We start from the raw sequence: 27,316 nt of genomic DNA, 5'->3' as shown, positions 1-27,316 counted from the left end.
GATCAAAATTGGATCGGGTCGGATTTAAGTGGGTCCGACGGTTGGGTCATGGTTAATCCGACCGATTTGCAGCCTTAATTGTGTAACGGCGTTATGCATGCCACGCTTCTGACGGCGAATATGCAATGCCTTTCGCGTTGTTCGTTTCTCTCCTTCCAATTTTCCTTCCATTAGAGAAGAACCAGTTCGCCCTCTTGATGCGTCCAGGGTTAGGGTTTCTTAACGCCTTGGGTGCTCCTTTATGTGTCCTCCGCCTCTCTTTCTCTTCTCATCACGATCCAAATCATCCGAAGATGATTCCATCGAATGGCGTAGCTCCCGTTCGTAGGTTTTTTTCGGCCTCTTCCTTCCTTTCGATCCTTTCATTGCCTCTAATTATAGCGACAATGCGTTAATTTTTTTTTGAAAATTAAATGCTCTTTGTGCCCTAATTGATGTGACGATCTGGTTCGAAGGTTCAACTCTCTGGTTTTCTGTTGCATTTGGTTCGAATCTTGGACGTTTTTTGATTGTCCATCAAAAACCGATTTCGGTTTGGGGGATACTTCGAAATGTTGCATGATTTTGTGTTTTGGTTACACTTTTATTGGTGAGGCATTGCTGGTCTGCAGATCAAAGTTCATATCTTTAGCGTATTGATATTATTGTAGCTTGCTCTAGGAACTGGTTTACCATCTTTTCTCATATTTAGCAGCCATTGCAAGGCTAGGTTGATCGATCATGCGGTTTTGAGAAATATTAAGTTTCTTATGCATGATTTCAACATGCTTGTTAGTCAGATCACTGTGCTGTTGTTGCCTTTATGGAATTTTTCGCGTTGCTTTTGCTTTCTTTTTTCATAAAATGGTTATCGATTTCTAAATATAAAAAGAAATCTTCATAGTACATGTCTGATTCCATGCTCCTTTAGGTTTTGGTAGGATTTTGTGTGTCGCTGATTATTCTTAGGCAGGCTGTTTGAATGAAGAAATGAATTTTAATATGGAACATATCTTAGCATACATTGCACAGCTCAGGCAATTTGCCCGACTTATGACGGTTCTGTGTGGAGTTCTTATGAGATTTTTCATTTCTGACTTGTTCTCCTCTTCCCTCTAGTTGTAGGCAGCGTTTTTGATCTTATATTATTTATATGGATAGGGAAGTTGGAGGAAGTATATATTGAATCATTTGGATAGTCATTTTTGATGCAGTTTATCATGTGATGAGTCTCCTTTAGAAATGCACTGTCCTAGATTCACCGAATTCTCAATATTCAGATATAACATCAACTGTGCTACTTGAGAAGGAGGTTGCAGATGAAGTAACTGAAAATGAACAGGCAACAAATGGTTTGATGGAGGCTGCCATTAGCTAAGAGAAAGCACTCAAAAGAGAGCTAGAAAACGAGAAATGAATGGAAATGGCTCTTTTGCCATCTTCTATTGACTCTGGGTTGCTCCATATGCCCTCTCAAGTAAGAACCTGTTTCTTCATTTTTATAGTTCAGTAATAAATACTGTAAATCTGTACTTGTCTTTATGTAAAGTTTTGAAGTCGGTTCTTTTTGTTTCTGCTCACATTAGAATGATAGGTTTAATATATTGTATTATTAACAAGGCCTTCAACATGTACTCATTGTTGTCACCATTAGCCTTCCTGCTTTCTTTTGTTTGTTTTTATTTAATTATTTTTACTTGGTTTGCTTGGGATTTGCATTTCATGTGATCACAAAATTTAGGTGATTTTTATCTCTATTGTGATGACATAGAGCTGGAAATTCAGTTGTCTGTGAGCTTGAAGTAACGGGATAATCCTCCAAAGGTTTTTGAGAGAAAGCGTAGTTAATGAAGAGCTGGTGAAAGAAGATAATTTATTTTAACCTCTGACATTTTATTGATCAGATAGCACTGGCTATCTGCTAGGGTATTTGGAGTGAGGAAAGTAGAAGGATCTTCCTTGACAAATCTTAATGCTGAAGGGGTTTATCTGAAGATAACTGGAATGCTGAACGACCTGGAGATATGTGGCTCATAGGAAGCTCCGGAGTTCAACCGAGTGGTCAATCTTTTGTAGAACCTTGTAGTTATTGCTTCCTTGTTTCCTTTCTCTTCTCTTTTTGCTCCTTGTTTTTGCATTCTTTACTTTATTAATAAACTGGTTGGCTTAGCTTCCTTTTCCATCAAAAGAAAGAAGTCAAACTATAATCAATTCGGATTTTCTCCTACGATCAGCTCAAGAATATTGTAAGTGTTCAATATTGTACAATTTTTCCCATGCTTTCACTCCCTCTTCTCCACCCATTTTTTGCATAACTCCTTTCTTGTTCACAAAATTTCCTGGCCACCATCTTTATGTTACATTTCAGCCTTCTCTTGTTCTCTTAGCTGATATATTTGAGGCCTCTTTAGTATTCTTTCATTTATCATAACTTTGACCAATAAGCCATGCTCTTCTAGCCATCTGTTGTTGGAAATTAGATCCGAGGGCGGCCGTCAGCTGAGGAGGAGGAGCTCCGGCGCTTCGGACGGGAGGCAGCGGTCGGTTGGCGGGCGACGTCCTCCGAGAGACCTGTAAGAAGCCGGTGGCCGGGGTTTCCGGCGCCGGCCCTCCGATGCTTAAGTCAGAGGGGGCTAATATGTAGAAGGAGGGAGGAGATGTGTTTCCTCAGTTTTTTGAGTCCCCCCTACAAGGTGGAGGGGTCCCCCTTTTATAGAGGGGTATTGTATTACCTGTGAAGTGACGGGGCATATTGTTCTTTTTGTCATAATTGAACACGATCATGTGCATTAATGGTGTCGTGGGAGATCAAACTGGAGTCAGACCGGAGCCAGTGAGTCGTCATGGTTGATCAGACGTGGTGGAGTGGTTCAACTGCCTGCCGTGGAGGCGCTGAGGTTCGTAGATGACATGAGCATTAATTGTTGAGTGAACCGGAGATCAGTAGAGGCCATACGCTTTAATGGTTGAGTGAACCGGAGATCAGCAGAGACTATACGCATTAATTGTTGAGTGAACCGGAGATCAGCAAAGGCCATGCGCATTAATTGTAGGCGGCGAAATAGGGTATGGCCCTGACCGAATTACGGAGGGACGTGACGACAGTAGGCGAATGGAGAGATCGGGTTTTAAAAGTTGGGCTCCCGAAGGAGATTTGGTTGTGATCGGCTGCTCTGGTGGGGCGTCTTGGGAACAGGCGTCTGGTCAGGCGCCGAGCCGGGCTAGTTGCCTCTAGGCCGGGCGCCTTCGGGTTAAGTGTTCGCTGGTCGGGCGCCTTCGGGTTAAGTGTTCGCTGGTCGGGCGCCTTCTGATCGGGCGCCTTCTGGTCGGATGCCGAGCCGAGCTAGTTGCCTCTAGCCCGGGCGCCTTCGGGTGAAGTGTTCGCTGATCGAACGCCTTCTGGTCGAGCGCCTTCTGGTCGGGTACCGAGCCGGGCTAGTTGCCTCTAGCCCGGGCGCCTTCGGATTAAGTGTTCACTAATCGAGCGCCTTCTAATCGTTCCGAGGTAACCTAGTTTTTTCCCTAACACTACCCCCCGACTTCCTAGTCCGAGTCACTTGCGAGCTCGGGCGTGGGAAGTAGTGATTTAACGGCGCTCCGTGTCATTTAATGCTGTATTGGTGGGGGCCAGAAAATTTCGAATTTTTATGGCGCTCCGCATGTTTCTAGGTGTCATTAATAGGAGAAGGTGGGACGACGCCTTTTCGCCATCTGAAACGTCCTCGTGTCGTGGGCTCATGATGGGGCTCCACGATCCGATGGGACGCTGCCTTGATTCGGTATTCAAAGCGTCGATCTGAATAGGATACGCCGCTTGGAACTTCAGGAGCCGACGCGTGGCATAATCAGAATGGGAGGCGGGATTCTGTCCCACCGATCCGAGCCATCGGAGAGGCCTATATAAACCCCTGATCCGGTTTCAGGGTTTCTATCTGGTTGCCATAGCCTAGTGTTTTTCCAGTACTCCCTTGTTCTCTTTTCCGGCGGCCTCCCGAAGCGGTTACTCAGGCTTCCCTGCCGCTTGTCGTCATCTCCGGCGAGGTCTTAGTAGGTGCCTTCCCCCCCCCTTTTCTGTCTGCTCGGAGAGTTCTTGTTTTTGGTTTTTTGGATTCCTCCCTCTTTTTGATTATTTCTTTGGGATGGGTCGTGGTCCGGATGAATTCGGATCCATTATGAGTGAGGGGGAGATGGAGATGGCTGAGGAGTGGTTTTTCCCTCAGCGAGGGTTCCGTCTGGAACCTGCGGGGCCTGGTGACAGGATAACGAGGCCTCCGCCGGGTCGGATCGGAGTGTACTTGAAAACGCTTTGGCCGGCCTGCGGTTTTCCCTCCATGGATTCGTGAACGAGCTGCTGGTGACATATCAGCTTGTCCCAGCGCAGCTCGCTCCGAATGCGTGGAGGACGATAATCGGTTTCTTATCCTTGTGCCTTTTGCACGGGATACCGTCCTCTGTCAATGTCTTCCGGTGGTGCTTCTTATTGAAGTCCAACCCGGGGGACGGGGAATGGCTGTACATTGCTCTTCGGAGCGGTCGGTCATTTTTCCGGGATGCTCCGACCTCCATTCATGGGTGGAAGGAGAAGTTTTTCTTTTTGTCCTCCGAGCGGACATGGGGGTTCGACCCCAGATAGGGGCAGGCTCGACTTAAGACTGCTAACAGACTCCCAAAGTTGTCCGGGTCCGAGCAGAAGATCCTCGACGCTCTCTATGGCCTCGAGGAGAGCATTCTTCTGAACGGCCTAATAAGCGAGGACGCTTTGGTCAATGTAGGCCTGAGCTCGGCGCGCCCTCAGGGTAAGGGTGGTGGTGCTCTCTTTCCCTCTTACGTTGCTTTTGCTTGTCTATTTTCTGTCGTTCTGACCTAATCCTTCTCCTGTCTGCAGACGTCGCGAAGATGGTGACAAAAGATGCTGCCCTTTACGCGCGCTTGCGGAAGAGGGCGGCAGAAATCAGCGGGACCTCGCCCGAGCCGAAGAAAAAGGCCAGACTCTCTGGCCCCGAGACGAGTGCGGCCCAGGTCGGGCCTTCCAGGCCTGCGGCCCAAGAGGTCTCGGGCACCGATCGTAGGGGTTCGGGATCTACGGGGGCATCGGCTATGTTGGCCTGCCCGGTCCCCATTTCTCAGCGCCCTGGTCAACATCCCGTCGAGCAGAGTCGCTCGGCTCCCGAGCAGCGGCGCTCGGATCCTGAGTCAGGGAGCAGCCCGGGTGCTCCGAGAACGCCCCCGAACCCGCCGAGTCCAGCGGGGCCGAGCCTTCCATGTCTTCCAGAGGCCGATCCTCAGCCGGAGAGGAGGCTTTACCTCCCCTCGTGGGAGGTTTTTGAGGGCGACTCGGCCCTTGACGATCCTGCCGTAGCACGGCAAGTTTTTCACGTCGCGCTGCTCCCGGCCGACCAGGCCAAGATCCGGTTGCAGAGCTACAACAGCTTCATAGATGGGGTCTACTGCTCCGCAGTCCGGGTAAGTTCGCCTTTGAATTTTTGTTTCCGTCTTTTAATTTTTTAGTCGTTACTCATTTCTTCTCTTTGCTAACAGGGTCTCCACGAGATCGAGACTCTGATGCACATTTCATCAGACTATCGGGATCGGGGCCGGCGATACCAACGCGGGCAGGAGGAGGCCGAGAAGAAACTTCGCCAGGCCGAGGTGAGGCTTGGTGAGGTTGAGCTCTTGCGGGAGGAGCTGCTCGCAAGAGTTGAGGCCGTCGAGGGCGAGCTCCGGTTGCGGACCGAGGAGCTCGAGGAGGAGAAGGGTGCGCATGCCTTGGCCAGGTCGGAGCTGCGCGCCGCTGAGTCGCGTCTGAGCAAGGCCCAGTCGGCGCTTGTTGCGTGCGAGCAGGAGGCGGAGGGCGCGAAGCTCAGGGCTGCGGAGCTCGAGGGCTGCGTGGAGAGGGCCCAGGAGGAGGCTCGACACGCGGCTCAGCGCGGGGTCGAAACTCTTCCGAGAATCGGAAGAGTTTCGCGATCTACTGGAGGAGGAAGATGTGAACGGGCTCGCCCGCGGCTTCGAGGACTTCGGTAATCAACTAAAGTTCTCTGCCCCGGGTTCGACCTTAGTCTGCTCCAGCCTGGGGCAGGAGTCGAAGGGCTCGAGGCGCCTGAAGACCCGGCTGGGGTCGAAGCTCAGGCGGCCGAGGAGGGTGAGGTACCCGCCGAGGGTGATCCAGAAGGAGCTTCCGATCCCGCCCTCCGAGCTGTCGATGTCGCTCAGGCCGAGACTTCGACTGCGCCCGCCTCCTAGGTTTTTGTTTACCCCCTTTTTGTTTTTGTTTTTCTGTGCAAGCAAGGTCGGCTCTTTAAAGTGTATGGCCGAACCTCGATCTTGTACTTAGCCTTCGGGCTTTTATTAATGAAAATTTCTCTTTCTAAACTTGTGCTTGTTCTGAATTTATTCCAAGTCTGCATCTATTCTGTCTTTTCCTTTTAATCAGTTAGACGAGTCCCCTTCGACAAGTTTCTCGGACTCGGCCGAGCCCCGTTCGCGCCTGTTAAGCATAGGCCAATAGGGAATGTTCCAGTGTTTTTGAGCCCGGCTTTGAGTCTTGCCGAGCCCTTGAGCTCGGAGTCTCTGGGCTCGGCTTTTCGGGATGTAGGTTTGCGAAAATTTTAGAGTAGGCCCCCGATGGGACCGTGAATCAGAATTCTGGTATCGTTAAGGCTTTCGTGGTGACTAACCCCAAATTCGGCTGGCATACCAATTAGTAGAACCGAAACATAACGACTCAGCGTTACTAGGCTCGGCTAAAATGTCTAGGCTTTAGGTCGTCGCCGCAAGCAGGCATCAGCCTAGACCGACATCTAAAGTCGGCCGAGTCCATTCAGGGATCTGCTTAGATCAACCTGTAGACTAGCGGTGAAAGCATGCCTGAGGTCGGAAGACCTCGGCTTATGGTTGGCTCAAATGAGCATTTCGATCTTGGTCGGAGGAGCTTCCGAGCTCAGTCGGGACCTTGTCGATCATTAGTGTAAGCAAATAAATGTAATAACATAGGTGCTGGGCAAGGAGTACCTTTCGCACCATTGGGAGTCTGCTCTGCGGTCAGCCGACTCCATGTGGAGGTAGCCGATTCCGCTCTGTAGTCAGCTCTTAGAGGCGCTTTGGCCTGGAGACGATGCTTACGTGAGTAATGTCATCTGTGGGAGAACGAGGCGGAGCTTTGGTCGGAGCTTTGCGCCGTAGCCGCTCCGTCCTCGTTCCTTGGCTTGTGTTCGGCTCGGTAGGGTACCCGACCTTGGTTTTGAAGATCCTAAGCTCGGCCGAGATTTTGTCGACCGTCCTGGTGCATAAGGTAAATGCAATAATGTAGGTGCTAGGTGGGAAGTACCTTTCGCACCATTGGAACCGAGCACTTTAGGCCGAGATAGCTGATTCCGCTTTGCGATCGGCTTCAAGAGGCATTCTTTGGCCTGTAACCTGCTTCCGCAGGTGATGTCCTCTACAGGTTGGAGGGCCCGCGAAGGTCCCAGCTCGTGTTTCCGCGGTTGGGGAAAATTGCCGCCGACATGTGGAATCCTGGCTTTTGCTGAGGGACAATTGAGGTCGAAGGTGCTCGGGCTTGTTGTTGACCCGGTGACGCTTCCCGAGGTCGAGGGAGTTTGAGACTCTACTGTCGACTCGAGGCATCCCGAACTTCGTCGAGGAGTCGTGCGCAAGGTCGAGGGGTCTGGGAACGCACTGTCGATCTGCGACGCTTTCCGAGGTCGAGGGACTTTGGGACTCTACTATCGACTCACGGGGCATCCCGAACTTTGTCGAGAGATCGTGCGCAAGGTCGAGGGGTCTGGGAACGCACTGTCGACCTGCGACGCTTTCCGAGATCGAGGGAGTTTGGGACTCTACTATCGACTCACGGGGCATCCCGAACTTTGTCGAGGAATCGTGCGCAAGGTCGAGGGGTTTGGGAACGCACTGTCGACCTGCGACACTTTTCGAGGTCGAGGGAGTTTGGAACTCTACTATCGACTCACGGGGCATCCCGAACTTTGTCGAGGAATCGTGCGCAAGATCGAGGGGTCTGGGAACGCACTGTCGATCTGCGACGCTTTCCGAGGTCGAGGGAGTTTGGGACTCTACTATCGACTCACGGGGCATCCCGAACTTTGTCGAGGGATCGTGCGCAAGGTCGAGGGGTCTGGGAACGCATTGTCGACCTGCGACGCTTTTCGAGGTCGAGGGAGTTTGGGACTCTACTATCGACTCACGGGGCATTCCGAATTTTGTCGAGGGATCGTGCGCGAGGTCGAGGGGTCTGGGAATGCACTGTCGACCTGCGACGCTTCCCGAGGTCGAGGGAGTTTGGGACTCTACTATCGACTCACGGGGCATCCCGAGCTTTGTCGAGGGATCGTGCGCAAGGTCGAGGGGTCTGGGAACGCACTGTCGACCTGCGACGCTTCCCGAGGTCGAGGAAGTTTGGGACTGTACTATCGACTCACGGGGCATCCCGAGCTTTGTCGAGGTATTTGAGGGAGATCGAGACCGAGCTCGATAGTAGCGTAGCGAGGTGCTTCAAGTTTGACTGGAGCATTTGAGCTTTGCTGAGCAGCTGAGTGTCCGAGCTTCGTCGAGCATCCGAACTTTGTTGGGCATCCGAGCTCGGTCTGGGATCCGGGCATCCAAGCTTGGTCGGGATTTTCTGGGATTTGAGTGTCCCAGTGTCAGGAGCATAAAATAATTAATGGAGAATCGTAAACAAATCATCATAAATGGAGGGAGAATTGCATTCCTGTTTGTCGACGACCTCCAGAGGGTTCATTGGTAGTACATCCGAAGGTTCTCGGAGTTCCAGCTTCGAGGGATAGAAATTTCCTCAAGAGTCTCCAACTTGTAAGCTCCGGGCTGCTGGACTTGCGCGACTCGGTAGGGTCCTTCTCAGTTTGGGGCTAGTTTCCCCTGTTCGGTGGGCTGAGAAGCTTCGGCCTTCCTGAGGACGAGATCTCCTACCTTGAAGAGCTTGGCTTTTACTCTGGAATTGTAGTACTGCGCTGTTTTCCGTTGGTACCTCGCCATACGAATCCGAGCTGCCTCCCTGGTTTCCTCAATGAGGTCCAGATTTTCTCTGAGTTGGGACGAGTTGGAGGCTGCATTGTAGTGTTTAACCCTTGGCGAGGGGAGCCCAATTTCCAGAGGAATGATAGCTTCCATTCCATATGCCAGGTTAAAGGGGGTCTCGCCGGTGGGGAGCCGAAACGTTGTTCTGTAGGCCCAAAGGACATTGTAGAGGTCTTCAACCCATTGCCCCTTGGATCAATCCAGCCTGGCTTTGAGTCCTTGAAGAATGGTGCGGTTCGTCACCTCGGTTTCTCCGTTTGTCTGAGGATGTGCAACCGAGGTGAAGCGGTGGTCGATGCCGAGCTCGGAGCAAAACTCTCTGAAACGGACGTTGTCAAACTGACGACCGTTATCAGATATAAGGATGCGGGGGAGCCCAAATCTACAGATGATCGACTTCCAGACAAAGTCCCGCATTTTTTGCTCGGTGATCCGGGCCACCGGTTCGGCTTCGACCCACTTAGTGAAGTAGTCGATGGAGACGATCAGGAATTTTCTCTGCCCGGTTGCCAGGGGGAATGGTCCTAGGATGTCGATGCCCCACTGGGCGAACGGCCAAGGTGCGCTGATCGAGGTCAGCGGGGCTGAAGGTCGGCGCTGAATGTTGGCGTTTCGCTGGCATCGGTCGCACCTTCGAACAAAGTCCGTTGCGTCTTTCTGGAGTGTGGGCCAAAAGTATCCTTGACGCAAGATTTTATGGGCCAGTGCTCGACCTCCCAAATGGTTCCCGTATATCCCTTCATGAACCTCTCGCATAGCATAGTCAGCTTCTGACGGGCGGAGGCACCTGAGGAGAGGAGAGGTGAAAGACTTTCGATAGAGCTTGCCTTCATACAGTATGAACCGGGAAGCTTGGCGCCTGATCCGGCGAGCTTCGAGCTCGTCGTTGGGGAGGACTTCATTTTGTAGATAGTTGACGAGCTCATCTATCCAGCTCGGCTCGGTGTCTATGCACATGGCTGGCTCAGGTTCTTTTGTGTTGGGTGTTCGAAGATATTCGAGCACCGTCGCTTTGGGGAGCTCGCTTATGCGGGAGGTTGCCAATTTCGACAGCTGGTCGGCCCTGAGATTCTCCGTTCTGGGGATGTGGTGAATGTTGAAGGTGCTTATGGTAGAGGTGAGGTCTCGCACCTTTTGGAGGTAATTCTTCATCGACGGCTCTTTTGCTTCAAAATCCCCCAGAACCTGGCTCACGATCAGTTGTGAATCACTGAAGACCTTCAGGTCTTCTACCCCCAACTCCTTTGCCAACTTGAGCCCGGCAATAAGCGCCTCGTATTCTGCCTCATTGTTTGAGGCTGGGAATTCGAGGCGTAGAGCCTGCTCGGCGACAACTCCATATGGGCTGGTGAGGATAAGACCTGCTCCGCTACCCCCCGAGGTCGAGGAGCCGTCCACATATAGGACCCATGGCTGCCCCGGGGTCTCTTTTGTTGGCATGAGTGGGTGCTCGGGGTCGTCCGGCAAAGTGCACTCCATTATAAAATCAGCAAGCGCCTGAGCCTTGATTGCCGGCCTCGGACGGTAGTCGAGATCGAACTCCCCGAGCTCGACTGCCCACTTGGCGATTCTTCCGGCACGGTCCGACCGTTGTAGAATCTACGTCATTGGTTGGTCGGTCAAGATAGCCACTGTGTGGGCTTGGAAGTAGGATCGGAACTCTCTGAGCTGAGATAATCAGGACGAAAATTGTCTTCTCCAGTTTAGAATATCGAGTCTCAGCATCTCTGAGGATCCGGCTGGTATAGTAGACAGGCTTTTGAAGCTTGTCCTTCTCTCGGGCTAAGACTGAGCTTACTGCGACCGGGGAAACAGCTAAGTACAGGTAGAGGAACTCGCCCTGTTGGGGTTTGGTGAGCAGCGGCGGAGAGGCGAGGAGGCGCCTAAGCTCTTCAAAAGCTTGTTGGCACTCCTCCGACCAAAAGAAGTCTTTCGGTCTCTTGAGGATCTTGAAGAATGGGAGGCACCGCTCGGCTGACCTGGAGACGAATCTCCCCAGAGCCGCTATCCGCCCGGTGAGCCGCTGTACCTCCTTGACTGTCTTTGGTGGCACCATCTCCTGTAGTGCCCGGATCTTCTCGGGATTTGCTTCAACTCCACGCTGGGTCACTATGAAGCCCAGAAATTTACCCGAGGTGACTCCGAACGCACACTTTGCCGGGTTGAGCTTCATTTGGTACTTCCTGAGCTTGGAGAATGTTTCATTGAGGTCAGCCACATGGTGCTCGGCTGTCCTGCTTTTTACCAGCATGTCGTCCACATAGACCTCCATGTTTCGGCCTATTTGGTCCTTAAAGATCTGGCTGACCAGTCTTTGATATGTGGCTCCTGCATTCTTCAACCCGAACGGCCTCACCTTGTAGCAATAAGTGCCCTTGTCGGTGATGAAGGCTGTCTTCTTCTCGTCTTCTGGCGCCATTCGGATTTGATTGTATCCCGAGAAGGCGTCCATGAAGGTTAGCAGTTGATGTCCCGAGGTGGAATCCACGAGCTGGTCGATGCTGGAGAGGGAGAAGCTATCCTTCGGGCAGGCTTTGTTCAGGTCGGTGTAGTCCACGCACATACGCCACTTCCCATTGGCTTTCTTCACGAGGACCACATTGGCGAGCCAGTCCGGGTAGGAGACCTCCCGGATGAAGCCGGCCTCGAGGAGTCTGTCTACTTCCTCGGCTGCTGCTTGCTGTCGTTCCGGGGCGGAGCCCCGCTTCTTTTGCCTCACGGGTCTGCTGGTTGGCTTCACCTGGAGCCGGTGGACCATGACCTCGGGGTCGATTCCAGGCATGTCGGCGGGCGACCAGGCGAAGATGTCCTTGTTGGCCCGGAGGAATCCGATCAGCTGCTCCTTTTCGAGCGAACTCAGGCCGAAGCCGACCTGCACGGTTAGCTCTGGGCAATTTTCCTGTAAAGGAACCCGAGTAAGAAGCTCACCAGGTTCTACCCGCTTCTTCCAAGGGTGATCCTGCACCTCCAAGGTTTCGATGGGCAGCGTGCGGTCCATTGCTTGAGTTGGCACCTCGGCCGGTAGCTCCTGCCGGCCTGATGCTCCGGTCGGCCGCTTCACTTTGTAGGCCGCCATGTAGCATTGCTTGGCTATCAGCTGGTTCCCACGAACTTCACCTACTCCTTGGTCGGTGGGGAATCGCACGAGCAAGTGGTAGGTCGAGACAACGGCTCGAAGGGCATTCAGCCCTGGTCGTCCGAGAATGGCGTTGTAGGCCGAGGGCAGGCGGAGCACAAGGAAGTCCATCATTACGGTGCTTTCTCGGGGGGCGAGCCCGACCGTGACCAAGAGGCTAACTTCGCCGTCTACCGGGACCGAATCCCCGGTGAATCCGACCAGCGGAGCATTCAGTCTCCGAAGCTGGTTTTCTGCCATCCCCATCTTTTGGTAGGCATCATCATACAAAATGTTTGCCGAGCTTCCATTATCAACCAGGACGCGTTTTACATCAAACTTATTTACAATCATAGAAATTACTACCGCGTCGTCATAGGGGATTTCGACCCCTTTCAAGTCCTCGTCCGAGAACGAGATGGATTCAGAAGTGCGCAGGCGCTTCGGGGAGTCCCTCTCCTCGGCTGATCCTCCGACCGAGGTTCCTCCGATGGTGTTGATGGTGCCTGCGATAGGTTTATTGGCATTTGAAGTTCCGGGTTGCTCGGCATTTTCTGCTGGCCTCCTTTCCTCGTGCCGGTTTTGTACAAACCGGTTCAGTACTCCGCGACGGATGAGTGCCTCGATCTCGTCCCGAAGCTGGAAACAATCCTCTGTGTTGTGGCCGTGGTCTCGGTGGAAGCGGCAATACTTCCTAGGATTGCGGTAGGCTCCGGGATCTCTTATCGGTGGTGGAGGCCGGAAATAATCCCGGCCCTCGATCTGCATGAGGATCTCCGTCCGGGGAGCGTTGAGGGGAGTGTAGTTTTCATACCTCTCCGGCGGAACTCGTGGCCGTGTTGGAGACCTCGGTCGGGGTGGGGACCTTGGTCTGCGCTGTCCCTGCTGCCGGGGTGGGCTCCTTAACCGTGGCAAAATTTTGTTTCGGCGAGGAGATGGGCTTCACAGACGGCCGCGCTCCTCGCGGCGCTTCTTTTGCTTCTTTGAAGCCAACTCGATCGCACCCCGCCTGGAGGAGATGGCCTCCTCAGCCTTTGCGTACTTCCGAGCTCGGGCCAGCATTTCGGTGAAGTCAGTAGGGAAACTCTTCTCGATGGAGAAGAGGAATCTGTAGGAGCGAGCTCCAGTCTTCAGCGCCGACATGGCTATCGACTGGTTGAGCTTGCGAACTTTTCAGGTTGCAGTGGTGAAGCGGTCGAGGTACTCCCTAAGAGATTCACCCTTCCGCTGTTTGACGTCCAGGAGGGAGTCTGACGTTCGCCGCTGGCGCCGGCTGGCAGCGAAGTTGGTGGCGAACTGCCTGCCGAGCTGTTCAAAGGAGGAGATTGTGCCCGGCTTTAGCCCCGAAAACCAGAGCCGAGCAGTTCCTCTAAGAGTTGCTGGGAAGGCCTTGCAGAGCACAGCCTCCGAAGACCCTTGCAACGCCATAAGGGCTCGATAGCTCTCCAGATGATCGAGGGGGTCGGTGGTCCCGTTGTAAGGCTCTACTTAGGGCATCTTGAATCTGGGCGGAACCGGCTCGTCCTCGATCTGACGGGAGAAGGGGGACTTCGTCGTGAATTCGAAGTCACCCTCACGCCTTGCCCTTCTGCCATGGAGCGCCTCAATCTGGCGCTCAAGATTCTCGACCTTTCTGTCGAGTTCCTTAACCTGGGGAATTGCCACAGTAGTCTGCTCCGGTTCACGGCGGTCCGGGGCTGACTCAGCTTCCGAAAACTGTGGCCTCCTGTCTGTGCTCCTCCCCGGCAATTCTCTCCGGGGAGACGCTCGTTCTTCATTGTTAGCCCTGGAGGAGCCGTGAAGATTCTGGCCCTGGGGGATTGGGCCATTTGGAGGAAGCATTGGCTGGACCTGGGCCTGCGGAGGTAGCGTTGGCGGGGCTTCCTCATTCTGCAGGCTTTGGACGGCGGCGGCTAGTGCCTGGACCTGCCGCACCAGGACGTTGAACTGTTCTGGCTGGACTTGAGGAGTTGGATCAGCCGGGGGTGGTGAATTCCGGACAGAGTGTCCGGGACTTTGTGGGAGACGCCGAGAAGCATTGGAGGCTCCTTTACTTCTCAACTTCATGGCTACGACTCGGGCCCTTCCTCTAGCGCCAACTGTTGCTGGAAATTGGACCCGGGGGCGGCCGTCGGCTGAGGAGGAGGAGCTCCGGCGCTTCGGACGGGGGGCGACGGTCGGTTGGCGGGCGACGTCCTCCGGGAGACCTGCAAGAAGCCGGTGGCCGGGGTTTCCGGCGCCGACCCTCCGATGCTTAAGTCAGAGGGGGCTAATATGTAGAAGGAGGGAGGAGATGTGTTTCCTCAGTTTTTTGAGTCCCCCCTACAAGGTGGAGGGGTCCTCCTTTTATAGAGGGGTATTGTATTACCTGTGAAGTGACGGGGCAGATTGTTCTTTTTGTCATAATTGAACACGATCATGTGCATTAATGGTGTCGTGGGAGATCAAACTGGAGTCAGACCGGAGCCAGTGAGTCGTCGTGGTTGATCAGACGTGGTGGAGTGGTTCAACTGCCTGCCGTGGAGGCGCTGAGGTCCGTAGATGACATGAGCATTAATTGTTGAGTGAACCGGAGATCAGTAGAGGCCATACGCTTTAATGGTTGAGTGAACCGGAGATCAGCAGAGACTATACGCATTAATTGTTGAGTGAACCGGAGATCAGCAGAGGCCATACGCATTAATTGTAGGCGGCGAAATAGGGTATGGCTCTGACCGAATTACGGAGGGACGTGACAACAGTAGGCGAATGGAGAGATCGGATTTTAAAAGTTGGGCTCCCGAAGGAGATTTGGTTGTGATCGGCTGCTCTGGTGGGGCGTCTTGGGAACAGGCGTCTGGTCGGGCGCCTTCTGGTCGGGTGCCGAGCCGGGCTAGTTGTCTCTAGGCCGGGCGCCTTCGGGTTAAGTGTTCGCTAATCGAGCGCCTTCTGGTCGGATGCCGATCCGGGCTAGTTGCCTCTAGCCCGGGCGCCTTCGGGTGAAGTGTTCGCTGATCGAGCGCCTTCTGGTCGGGCGCCTTCTGGTCGGGTGCCGAGCCGGGCTAGTTGCCTCTAGCCCGGGCGCCTTCGGGTTAAGTGTTCACTAATCGAGCGCCTTCTAATCGTTCTGGGGTAACCTAGTTTTTCCCCTAACACCATCTATTTGCCATGATGTGAGTGGGATCATGCTTGTTTGTTAGGTCACATGGAAGGTCTGGGATCACTCTCATCTTATTTTCTTTTCCTTTTCCTTGCATTGTCAAAAATGAAAGATAGCCTTGAGGAATTGAAATTTGTTTAACTTCCTCTCACTTTCTTTGCAACCAAGAACAGCTTAAATTATTGAATATTTCACTTACAGAAATGCATGTTTTCTTTCCTTTTGGAATGTTCTATAACCTGTATATTGCTCAATTACTTGTGTTACTGGGCAGTGCAACTTTCTTATTTTTGGAAATATGCAAATTTGCATATCTAACCTAGATTCTGATTTCAAACAGTGCACTATCCCTTCAAAGCATTGCTTGGTATTATGAGCACCTGTTTGTTTGATATGCTAGTGGAAAACCTAGTAGAAACATGCTGCTTGTATCTTATGCCTGATTGCACGCTAATTCCTTTTTTATAGGAATTACCTCCAAAAGAAAGTCTTACTGGAATAAAGCGAAAGGCGGTATCTGAAAATCTTCCAGACCAAGCATCCCAAGGAAACCATGATCAAAAGCAGCTGCCAGAACAACTTCAAGATTGGTGGGCCCAACTGCAATTACGACAACCTCCACTGCAGCAATTCCAGAATTGGCATCCTTCATTGCAACAGCTGCAGAATCAGAAGCCTTCTCCTCTGTGTTTGAATGGCAGACAGCTCCCTACTCGAAAATTGGAGTATCAACCACCTTTCCCAGAGCGCACACAGTATCAACAACCTCTGCTCAGGCATTCACAGGGTCAACAATTATTTTTGAAACAGTCTGACAGTATGCAACCACCACCAAATCAGATACGACCCTTTTGGTGCAGTATCTGCAAGGTGAATTGTGGCAATGCTTTTAATCTCAAGTGTCATTTCCAAGGGAAAAAACACAGGGCCAAATGGGATGAGGTCTTTGGATGCAAGACCTCTGTGCCAAATAGGAATGAGGTCAAAGGAAGGAAGAATACCAGACAGCATGGAAACAACAATTCGTCACCTTCAAATCCGGTAACATCCTTTTGGTGCAATCTCTGCAAAGTGAATTGTGGTAATTCTTTTAACCTTGAGTGCCACTTTCAAGGAAAAAAGCACAAGGGCAAATGGAATGAGGTTTTTGGAATCAAGAACACCAAACCAAATGGGAATGAGATCAATGGAAGCGAGAATAACACACCTCCAAAGCCAAGTTTTATTGGGATAAAACAAGAAACGGTATCTGAAAATCTTCCAGAAGGAATGTTCCACGGAAGTCAAGATCAAAGACTGCTGCCAAAACGATTTCAAGATTCATGGGTCCCGTTGCAACTGTTGCAATTAAGACAACCTTCATGGCAGCAATTACAGAATCACCGAACCCCAGTGCAACTGATGCATCTTCAAGAGCCTTCTCCTCAGGACAACCAATTAATCAAGTAAATAATTAACTTGGAAGGGATTTGAACCCCATGATCTCCAGCAAAGGTTCGCCGTATCGGCCTGTGCCGCCCCACACTGGGCATCCTGTACTGTTTAATACCCGAACCGAGACTTGGTACAAGGGATGTACTGAATTGCAGATGCCGAACCAGCCCCTGTATTTGGGCATACTGATGCTGTATAAGTATGGTACTAGTATGGGTTCCGGTACCGAGATTGTGAAACATGCTTAGCTCTGATATCATGGGAATGAATCACTTGATCCAAAAGCTTAAGCTGCTGAGGAATGGATCAAGAGTGTATATTAGCTTTTAGTTAACAAGTTTTTGGAAGTAAGGTCACTGCACCGAACGTAAATGAGGTTGGAGAAGCAAGAAAAACTATGCTGCATGGTAGTTAAGCCATATGGTGTAAGGAGTGCGAAAAGAGTGCTGGTGGCTCCGCATTGTGCTGGAAGAATCGTGCTGCTTGTTGCATGGTTTTTCAAAAGAAAAAAAGATTAAGAAACAATGGTGCTTATGATTCTGTTGTTGCTGGTGAGGCTGCAAAGTTTGAATGTATTTGTGATTCAAAGATGTGGAATAATTCAAGAAGAGTCACAAGTCTTCGGATGATGACCTACCATGAAAAGAGATTCCAGAGAGAAATGTGGACCATGAATTGGTGAAACTGTAAGCATGCATCTTGGTTTATTCTTTATATGATTTCCTTAATTTACAGATAATTCCTTTTTCAGCAGCTGATTATTCAACCATTATTTCTAAGTTAATACCTGACAGCTATATGTTTTACTTGAATCCTCCCCCCCTCCCTTCCCTCTCTTTCTTTTTTGGCATTTTGTGAATGAGTTCCACTTCAACCATCCATCACCAGCTACAATGACATAGAAACCCTTCTGCCACTTATTACTCCTGCTTTCACTGTATTGAGGATTTTATTCATGGTCATATGTTATCCTTGGTCATACCTCTAATAACAAAGATTAGTTCAGACCTCATTTGCTCCTTGTGTGTCATATCACATCCAGTCTGCAGCTTGCAGACTTCATTTACAAGATCTGAATTACAAAATTCTTCAGCTACAGGTATTTCAAGTTTTCAGATAGATGAGATATTTTTTCTGTATTAATGTTACTTTTCATTTATTTACCTCTTTCTGTTCTTCCTTTTTCTTTTCTTTTCTTTTCTTTTTTTATGTTTTTTTTCAAGGCTTTGTGTGTGTTGGGGGGGGGGGGGGGGTTGCGATGGTGCGGGTGGACAGGGAGTTAATGTTTTAGAGTGCCACTATGTTACCTGCTCACCCCTCCAACATTGCAGGAGCATGTTGGTGCTACATATGTGCTGTCCATCCTTGGAGTGCGCCATCACCACCATGTTGGACAGATAACTGAGTGGGTGATGGAGCTGTGCTTCATAGCATTTTTCTTTTCTTTTCTTTTCTTTTGTTGTTTAATCTAAAAGGCCAACTCTTATCTTCTGCGTCTAATTGATTTTTAACTCCTTTCTCTTGCATGGTTATATACTCACATGATGAATTTACTCCGAACTCTGTGCTTCAGGTATTGAGGCTTTCATTATTCAACTCATTACTGTGAAAAATGGAGTGAATACCATGTGTCTCTTTCCTCCTTGGATTGATTTAGCTGGCTGCTGTTGTCTACTGTTGCTGATAGAGCGGCCCATCTGGCAGGCTATCTTTCTTGTGGTCATGGTGATGGGTACTCTCAACTCCTGTCAAAGCATTTATTATGCTGTAACTCTGGAGGAGTATGTAAACCTTCATCAGCAGTCACTGCTGTTTGCTTCTTAGGATGTCAATAACCTGTCTTGCAATTTGATGCATCAAGGGTTTTATCAAACGAGAGGATTGAAGCCATTAGTTCTCCCTCTCATGTTACGACTCCCAAGTGGGAGAAGGGGAGGTAGGAGGCTGGCAGAGGTGTTCAGGTTACGAAGGGTGGGGTGAGGTGCTTGGAGGAGGTAGGAGGCTGGCCAGATGCAAGGGGCATGCTGGTCATGCTAGAACAGTAATGGTTGATGCGATGTCATGGTTTGCTCTCTTGAGGGATTATAAGTGTTGCTTTGATACTAGAAATTAGACAAAATTTTGACTGTATACACATTGTTTTTTCACAAGTATGCCCATACTATTGTTTAGTTATCATACACATTAAGCATTCATTCTTCTGGAATGATACACAAATTTTGCTGCTTGGTAATATTCCGTTATCGATTTATTCTTGTCAATCCAGTTAGTAGAACTTTTCTTGAAAAATGCTGAAACAATATACAATTCTCACAAACAACTCTGAAGAAATAGGGTTAGAGGCTGAACAACTAGGGATTCTTTGTTAGGGTTCTGTGTTATTCCAGCATTGCTTATTTTTCTTTAGCTGTATTTTATGTTTTTAAATAAGATTTATGAGTTAGTTTAATCATAGTAATGACATCGTTTAATTGATGAAAAATATGTCAAATTGTTGCGACATTTTACTCTTGCATATGATTCTCCATGCTCTTCTTGGTTACTTGAATTAATCAAGTGCTTTTTTATGATTCACAATTTGTACAGTTTATTCATCAATCATCCATGACCAACTGAAGAAACATTCATAGGTTAAATCTTAAAGATGCTATTTGGCATTGTTGTTGGTGTTTCTGCTGCTAGTGTTTTTGTCCATATCTACTACACTAAGTTTTCACATATATAACAATGATATAGACTGTTGTCTTATTCTCATTATTCTTATTATTCATTTATCTTTGAAGTTTCGAAAATTACAGAAGTTGAATTCTTAAATTTTTCAAATCTGAAATCTCTGCCCCATGCTGATTTATACTATTTGTCAAAATTGTGACTGTGGTTACCATATAAAATGATAAAAATTGTGCAGTCAAAAGGTTTTCAATACAAGATGATGCAACAGCTTATGACAGTTGTCGTGCCTCTGCTGGATTTTGCCGGATTTTTGTCATTGATGCTTTAAAGTATTGAATGACATAGCCATGAAACTGGCAAAGAACAGTTGCCTTCCAAAAAGAAAAAGGAAAAAGAAAGCAAAGAAAGGGATAGGGATGGAGATATTTTGGTGGTAGATTTCTCTTCTACATGGGCTTTTTGAAGGTTTCTTTTGGTCTTGGATGGAGATACTTAGATGGAAGGTGGTATGAAGCAGGCTCCCCTCCAAGAGTATACTCTCTTATTGATGATAAGATGAACCTAGAACAGATTCCAAGCAGAACAAGCAGCTTTGACATTGTGTCTGTTTAACTTTGATTGTTTCATGCCACGATGTCACGATCCTAACTCTTATCACATTGCTAATGCCAGTCATCAAGCCATTGTTTTTAAAAAAAAAACCATATAAAATGCATTTTTAACCGAGAGTCTGGGGTGGAGATTCAAATTTAAACTATAAATTTTATGCAGAGGGTGGCAACTATAAATTTAATCGTTAAAGTCACTAAGTGTTGGATATTAATAATTGGGTATGAGTCATGCCCTCGCCTCAATTTTTAGTTGAGAATTCTAGAATTAATATTAATGGTTTTAATTTTTCCTTGTTTTAAGAAAAGTTGTGGAGATGCCTCCACATGAATTCAAATTTTTTTTTTTAGATAAATATGAAGGTGGTGGTGATGCCCTAACATGGATTAAAATCTAGGATCTCTCCCATATGGAAAGCGGTGCAAGTCAGCTAAGTCTGATTGGCTAAACAATGAAAAAGTTAAACACATTGTTCCTTTTTATATAGTACTATTATAATGAGATAATGGATAATAATAATAGTTATTTAAATTACAGTTATTTATAAATTTTACTTTGTTAATGGCAGAAGATTTTGGAGTTCTCATTGATGACCCAAAATTCTCTTTCATAGCTGAACTCTAACTGTGATGTTAATTTTCTGTTCTTTAACCATGATCTTCAAATCAACTCTATCATTTCTCTTGCTCCCTCCTTTTATTCATCTAGATTTTATCTTCCAAGCAACCTTTCATTTATTCAATTTATTTAGAGTCAAAAATTGTCGCCTCTCCACATGCAACATGCTAGAATACCATAAGGAGAGAGAGAGACCTAAAACTAAAATAATTGCCATTAAAGCATTATTTCGGTCACAAGTCTAAACCTTAATTTAGGTTCCCTATGCAAATTAGGGTGGGTCATAGGCTATCGTATCCTGTTTAACTCCTCCCTCTTTCACTTAAGCATGGAACTCTCTCATAGAAAGTTTTTATGGATAAAAGCTTTTATCGTCAAAGGAGATCTTTTATAATTGAGAAAATACTAAATCTTTTGTTTATATAGCAAATAGCATGTCAAAAAAAATCTAATCTTATGATTTCGATAAATCCATGCATTTTGACTTTCACATCTAACTAATGATGAAAATTTGAGTAAGATATATAGAAGCATCTTTTTTCCAGATGTTCTTCATAATTGTCAGAAATATCCCTCCAGCTAATAGTACTAAAAAAAATCCCATAAAATTTGGTAAAAATATAGAGGAGAACTAAAAAATAAAAATTCCATGAAAAGCAAATAAAAGGACATGACATGATATTGGCAGGCTCAATCAAATTACAAGACTAATCAATCTTAGCATTAGTATGCTAGCCTAATTGAACCATGCCAATATCATGTCCCTCTTGTTGACAATATCAATGAAAAAAGAAAAGAAAACAAAAACTAACATGACCCATATATATCAATGAAAACATATAAAATAACCAAGAAGAGCCCTACAAATAAACAAATAAGAAAACATGTCACATAATATTAGCACAACTCAATCAGACTAGAAGATTGGTAAATTTGGCAATGACAAGGTAGCTTGATTGGATCATGCCAATATCAGCTCTCTCCTACTACTAGTACCATTTTTTCAAAAAAAGATCATCTTAACCCACAAACATCAATGAAACTATAGGAGAGAACTATGAAAAATCTCATAAATAAACAAATAAGAGGGCATGTCACATGATATTGATATGGCTTAATCAAACTAGAAGGTCGATCAAGCTTAGCATTAAAAGGTAGCTGGTTTGTACCATTCCTATATCATGTCTCTCTAGCTAACAATGCCAACAAAAAAAAAAAGAAAAAGAAACATGACCATAAGGATCTATGAAAACATGGGAGAAAACTACGAAAAATCCATTAACAAACAAACAACAAGAAGGCATGACACTTGCTAGTGACACTGCTCAACCAGACCATAAGGTTAATATAGTTTGGCATCAACTTGGTCTCCTGATTGAACTATCCTAATATCAAATTCCTCTTACTAAAAATACCAAAGGAAAAAAGAAAAGAAAAAACATAACCCATAAAGATCAACAGAAATGTAGGTGAAAACTATAAATCCTGTGAATAAACAAATATGAGGGCATGCAATATGATATTGACGCGGCTCAATCAGATCACAAGATTGATTTCATATCAGCGTTGTAGCCTAATTGAACCGTGCCAATATCATGTCCCTCCTGCGAGCAATACAGATGAGAGAGAGAGAGAGAGAGACTTGTAAAAATAAATGAAGATATTAGGGAGAACTAAGAAAAATCTCGGGAATAATTGACAAGTAGCCATACATGATATTGGCATGGTTCAATCAGACCAGAAGATTGATCAAGTTCGATATCAAGGTTGTGACCTGATTAAACCTGTTAATATCATCTCGCTGAGGGATTAGTAGAATCTAGAGGCAGTGGTAATGGAGAATAGTAAGGTATCCTAGAAGTGCAAACAAGAAATCAATTAAATGGAGCCTCTTTGAATACTTGTGTGTGAGCAAGGGAGTATTTATGGATGGAAAAGAGGGTCATATAGGCATGTCATAGTAGTAAAAGCCCTCTCATGCGTAGACAAGCGTAGCAAAAGGTCGATTTCTCCAAAGTGCATGTCCAGCACAACCCACAGATTACTTGCCATGCACTTACCTTATTAAGTATGGTACATTGTATTGGTCGATACTGGTACTGAACCAGCATGCGCTTCAGGGGGGGGGCGTACCGAGTGTCCGTGCACTGAACCAACCCTTCTATCAAGCGTACTGGCACTGTACTAGATGCTTTTGGCATGGGATCTGGTACAAAGACAGCGAACCTTGCTATTAAGTGTTGGTGTTCATCACCAATCTCTTAAAAGATATCTTTTCTGAGACCTGACCATTTGGTTGCAATGGTGAGTGTTTATTTGGTAATACTTAAAATTTTTAAAGTTTGTTGCCTTGGATTTCTATGGGTGTACCATTGACAACACATAGACAATTACTATGGCTCATTCACTAATTAAGGCACCATGTGAGCGACATAGTCTCAAAAGGTATCACGAGGATTCTTCACTAAATTGCAGTAATGAGAATTTACCGTTGCCATCATGCAATCACTCTCTAAGGTGCCATATGTCCAAAATACTCTCCAAGGTGTCACCTTAGATGAGGACTTGTCACTTTAGTATAGAGTTTGTTGGGTAGTATTTGAAAGTTTTAAACGTCATTAACTTGGTTGAAGAAATTTTCAAGGACAACCATAGTTATATGTATTTATTCAGATATGAAAAGATGGGCAGATATAGTAAACACAAGCTTGTGATAGTTTTAGACATTAAATTTAATTTTTTAATAATTAAACAAATAAGAAGATAATCAAAAGGTGATTTGGATATCTCCTTAGATATATCAATATCATATCACATGATAGCTGATATATTAATTTATATTACATATAATAAAAAATAGAAATGGGTAACATTATTTAAAATTTTGGAGTTAAAGTATTTCTTGCCAAAAGTTAAGGGGTGTTGCTGTGATTTTTCCAATACTTAATCCTACAATCTAGTTTATATTATTTAATTATTTAATTTAATAGGTAAAGTTGAGGGCCCAGCCCTAGCCTAACTCAGTCTTCGAGCTTACCTTCTAGGCCCAAACTCATCCTTACTCAAACTTCAGGCTTCATGACCATTTTTTTAATTTAAAAAAATAAAAAATACTTTAAAAAATTTTAAAATACTAAATATGAATAATTAAATATTACTAATAATCTATAATTTATCTATTGTATCATTAGGTTCATATATCAACAATAATTATTAATAAAATCTACAAGTACATCAAATATAAATAAAGAATACAAGAAAACTAAAAAAATTCGAGCTAGGCCAGGCTTTAGTCCCCAACTTTGAGCTTGGTCTATTTACTAAATGGGTCTATTTTTCATGATTGGCCTGACCCGTTGGGCCTAAAACCTTCGGCTCAATCCCTCTCTCGATCCAAGTGGGCTGGGTCTAGATACCAGACAAGAGACAAACTAACTCGTTTATAGCTCTATCTTCCCTGTTACGCACGCACTGAAGAGCACTCTGAAATAGAGGGGGGGGAATGGTAAGTGATTACTACAATATGAAGCTATGGAAACTTAATCATATGAAAGCCATGCATGCACTGAAGAGTACTCCAAAATAGAGGTGGGGAAAATGGTAAGTGATTATTACAATATGAAGCTATGGAAACATAATCATATGAAAGCCCAAAAAATGCCCGGTTTGGTGAACATAATGTTACCGAAATTAGGGTTAGCTTTGAGGGTTGGGGTTTCTCAGGAGCTCCTTCTCCCTTGCTCGTCTTCGAACAAACGCGCTCCTCCTCCCCAATTTCTACATGAATACTAGAAATGAGAGAAAACGACTCTGTTCCAACCTTCAATTGTCTCCCTAGTAAAATCTTGTTGCCTTTTCTATAGCAGTTCTTATACGCTATAAAACAGGCAAAAGATGTACATTTATGTATATATAAGGGTGGCAATTTATGATCCGACCTGTTAATCCGACCTGCGAATGATTTGCTTTAAGCAGATTTGGATTTGACATAAACAAGTTTTGATAAACGGGTCAACCTGTCTAAACTTGTTTATTAAATAAATTAAGTTCAGGTTTAGGCTTTTGCTAACTCATTTTGATTCGTTTAATAATTGGATTGGGTCATTATCCGACCCATTTAACCTATATAAAACCTATTAAACCTATTTGAAACATGTTTATCTTGTTTTTGACCTGTTTAACTGACTCGCTTAACATTTTTAAATCCATTTAATTCGTTAAAAGGCCATTTAACCCGTTTAACCTGACTTACACCTATTTAAGAAATAGGTTATGTGAATCAGATCGGATTACCTGTTTAATAAACAAATCAAATTCAGATATGAAAATTTAACCTGTTTAATAAATAAATCGAAACTTCCGATTTCTCGGATTAATTGATCCGACCCATATCTGATCCGACCCATATCTGATCCGATCCGATCCGATCCAATTGCCACCCTGTGTATGTGTATATGGGCAAAAGAAGTCTTAAGGCGGTTGTTTCAGTTTCTCATTTCATTAAGGTACTAGCTTTAATAAATTTTACTAATAATAGCCTTCCACATGAATTCATTCCCTGTATACTGTATGTTTAATTTTTCTCAATCAATTTGCTGATTAGAGCTATTCATGTACATCGGAACACAAGACTTCACTGTCTTTTCTCATCACAAAATGTTGTAAGGAAGGAATCATGACAATGGTAATCATGTAAACATGTAATTTGCTTTCTGTTTGTGGTGCTGAAGTTGCACAATAATCAAAACATATTTGTTCCTACTGCAAAATCATAGAAGATTCATGACTTTGAGTTCACTTGGTTCATATTTGTTTCAAGCACTATCTGTTTTCTTTTATCTATTTATTTATTATTTTTTTTGTGAATCACACCATTCTAATATAAATACATCCAGAAAAGTTAGACAACAACAAATCCCGTAAGGCCCTCGGCAACTGCGCACTTTAGCCATGTTTTTTTCACATGACTAGCTTTTATGCTCTATATGTTACTGGTCAGTGCTTGCTCTCTCAATTTTGGAACAATGCAAATTTACATTCTAGAAAGTTTCTGATTTTGAATAAGCTAAGGTAGTCATGCCTCACTTTCTTATTAAAGTTTTATTTGTTGCTATGAGCCTTTGTCTGAATATGCTTGTGAACATCCACTTGGATGCTTCTTGTTTCTTATGGCTAGTTGCACTACATCTTATTCTAGGAGTCACCTTCAAAGCCAGATCTTATTGGGACAAAAATGAAAAGCTGCAACTGGAAACCTTCCAGAGCCGGCATTCCAAGGAAGTAATGATCAAGACTGCTGTGAAACTAACTTCAGGATTGGCAGGCCCAACCACAAGAATTGCGAATAATTCGACCTTCACCACAGCAGTTACAGGACAGCGAGCCTTCGGTGCAACAGAGACAACATGAAGAGCCTCCTCTTCACTCATTGAATTTCAGACAACCTTTAACACCAGGATTGAAGTAAGACCACCTTCCTCAAAACATACACGGAGTCGAAAGCCTCTTTCTGGTGCAATGTTTGCAAGGTGAACTGTGATGATGTCTTTTTAATCTCAAGCTCCACAGTCAATGACCAAAACACAAGGCCAAACAGGGTGAGGTCTTTGGAAGCAAGGATATTGCACTGAATGGGAATGAGATCGTATTTGTAAGTAATGCATTCTCCAATGCATGAATGAGATCATATCGTGTCCTAGCTCTTCCAGTGGAAAAGAAATGGTGCTTCTGGCAGTGTGGTTGCTGGTGGATCTAGTAATCTAGGATCAACTATGACATTTTGGAAAGACTAGAAATAATGGTCCAACATGAATGAAGATTCCAATAGAGAACAAGGATAACAAGATGAAGAAACTGTAAGCATTTCTAACATCCTGATGTGTTTCCTGTGTTAAATTTCTTAGTTTAGACACATAATTGCTTTTCAATGTTCGATTATTTAACCATCATTGCTCAAGTTGGCAGCTAATTATCATATCTATTTTTTTTTTATTCCTTCCATGCATGAATATCACTTAATTGTCCATGACTGATCATTGTCATGTCAAAAACAATCTATTACTTCCTCTGACCTTCATTCTTATTGAGGGCTGAATCATTGGTTGTGGCCTCAACCATCCCTCACAAAATAATCTCAAGTTTATCTAATGGTAAACATGAATTCAGATCAGTTTTCCTCTCTGATCATTTTTCAGCTCAGGGACCTTACGGACAAGAATTGTACTAACACGTATTAGATTTGACTCTGACTATCAAATCTAATCTTTCATTGCAACCAATAGAGTTTATGGCATATAGCTAAAGATTTTCTTCCAATTGTTCAACCCATTTTTGTAATGCTCATATACTGGCGTTATCAAATTATACTGAACTCAGATCTGTGTTTCAGGTACCATTTGGTTGCAAGAACTCATCGCTGTAGAAAATTGAGTGAGTACCGGGTAACCAGTTCTCTCATTGCTCGGATTAATTGATCTGGCTTCTGTTTTTCAAATGTCCAAAATGGAGCTGTCAGTCTGTTAGCTTGCCTCCCATTTGGATCATTGTGATCTTATTCCTATAAATATATGCTACAGTGCTATATTTTTTTTGAGGGTTTCGTAAAGTCTGTCATCAGTGACTTAAATCTGCTGCTTCTCAGGATGTTTACTTTCTGAACTGCAGGATGAAATCGTAAGAAGTATATACTTTTCTCC

General features: G+C 45.9%; 2 protein-coding genes across 14 annotated transcripts; both read left to right on the top strand.

The window, feature by feature from the left end:
* The first annotated feature begins 107 nt into the window (after nucleotides 1–107).
* On the top strand, nucleotides 108–27,316 carry LOC103707397 (uncharacterized). 13 transcript variants are annotated; one of them, XM_088711630.2, is made up of 6 exons: nucleotides 113–328; nucleotides 1,260–1,456; nucleotides 15,756–16,328; nucleotides 16,402–17,407; nucleotides 25,819–26,476; nucleotides 27,010–27,316. In XM_088711630.2, exons 2-4 carry the CDS (start codon nucleotides 1,397–1,399, stop codon nucleotides 16,519–16,521), a joined length of 753 nt encoding a protein of 250 aa, XP_088567756.2. In that variant the 5' UTR covers nucleotides 113–328; nucleotides 1,260–1,396; the 3' UTR covers nucleotides 16,522–17,407; nucleotides 25,819–26,476; nucleotides 27,010–27,316. The 13 variants fall into 13 exon arrangements, with proteins under 13 accessions (XP_088567752.2, XP_088567756.2, XP_088567754.2 ...); XM_088711621.2 differs by adding exons at nucleotides 18,053–18,126; nucleotides 18,295–18,421 and having other exon boundaries at nucleotides 120–1,456; nucleotides 15,756–17,407; XM_088711626.2 differs by having other exon boundaries at nucleotides 108–324; nucleotides 1,141–1,456; nucleotides 15,756–17,407.
* LOC149751250 (uncharacterized) lies at nucleotides 4,641–7,553 on the top strand. Its single transcript, XM_089927397.1, has 2 exons — nucleotides 4,641–5,442; nucleotides 5,518–7,553. The coding sequence occupies exons 1-2, from the start codon at nucleotides 4,876–4,878 to the stop codon at nucleotides 6,001–6,003; spliced, it is 1,053 nt and encodes a 350-aa protein (XP_089783523.1). The 5' UTR covers nucleotides 4,641–4,875; the 3' UTR covers nucleotides 6,004–7,553.

The sequence above is a fragment of the Phoenix dactylifera genome, chromosome 15, assembly GCF_051530095.1.
Source record: "Phoenix dactylifera cultivar Ajwa chromosome 15, Ajwa_hap1_PhDact_Kaust_v1.1, whole genome shotgun sequence".
NCBI classification, from domain to species: domain Eukaryota; kingdom Viridiplantae; phylum Streptophyta; class Magnoliopsida; order Arecales; family Arecaceae; genus Phoenix; species Phoenix dactylifera.
Note: the sequence above shows the minus strand (reverse complement) of the source record. Positions and strands in the feature narration are given on the sequence as shown.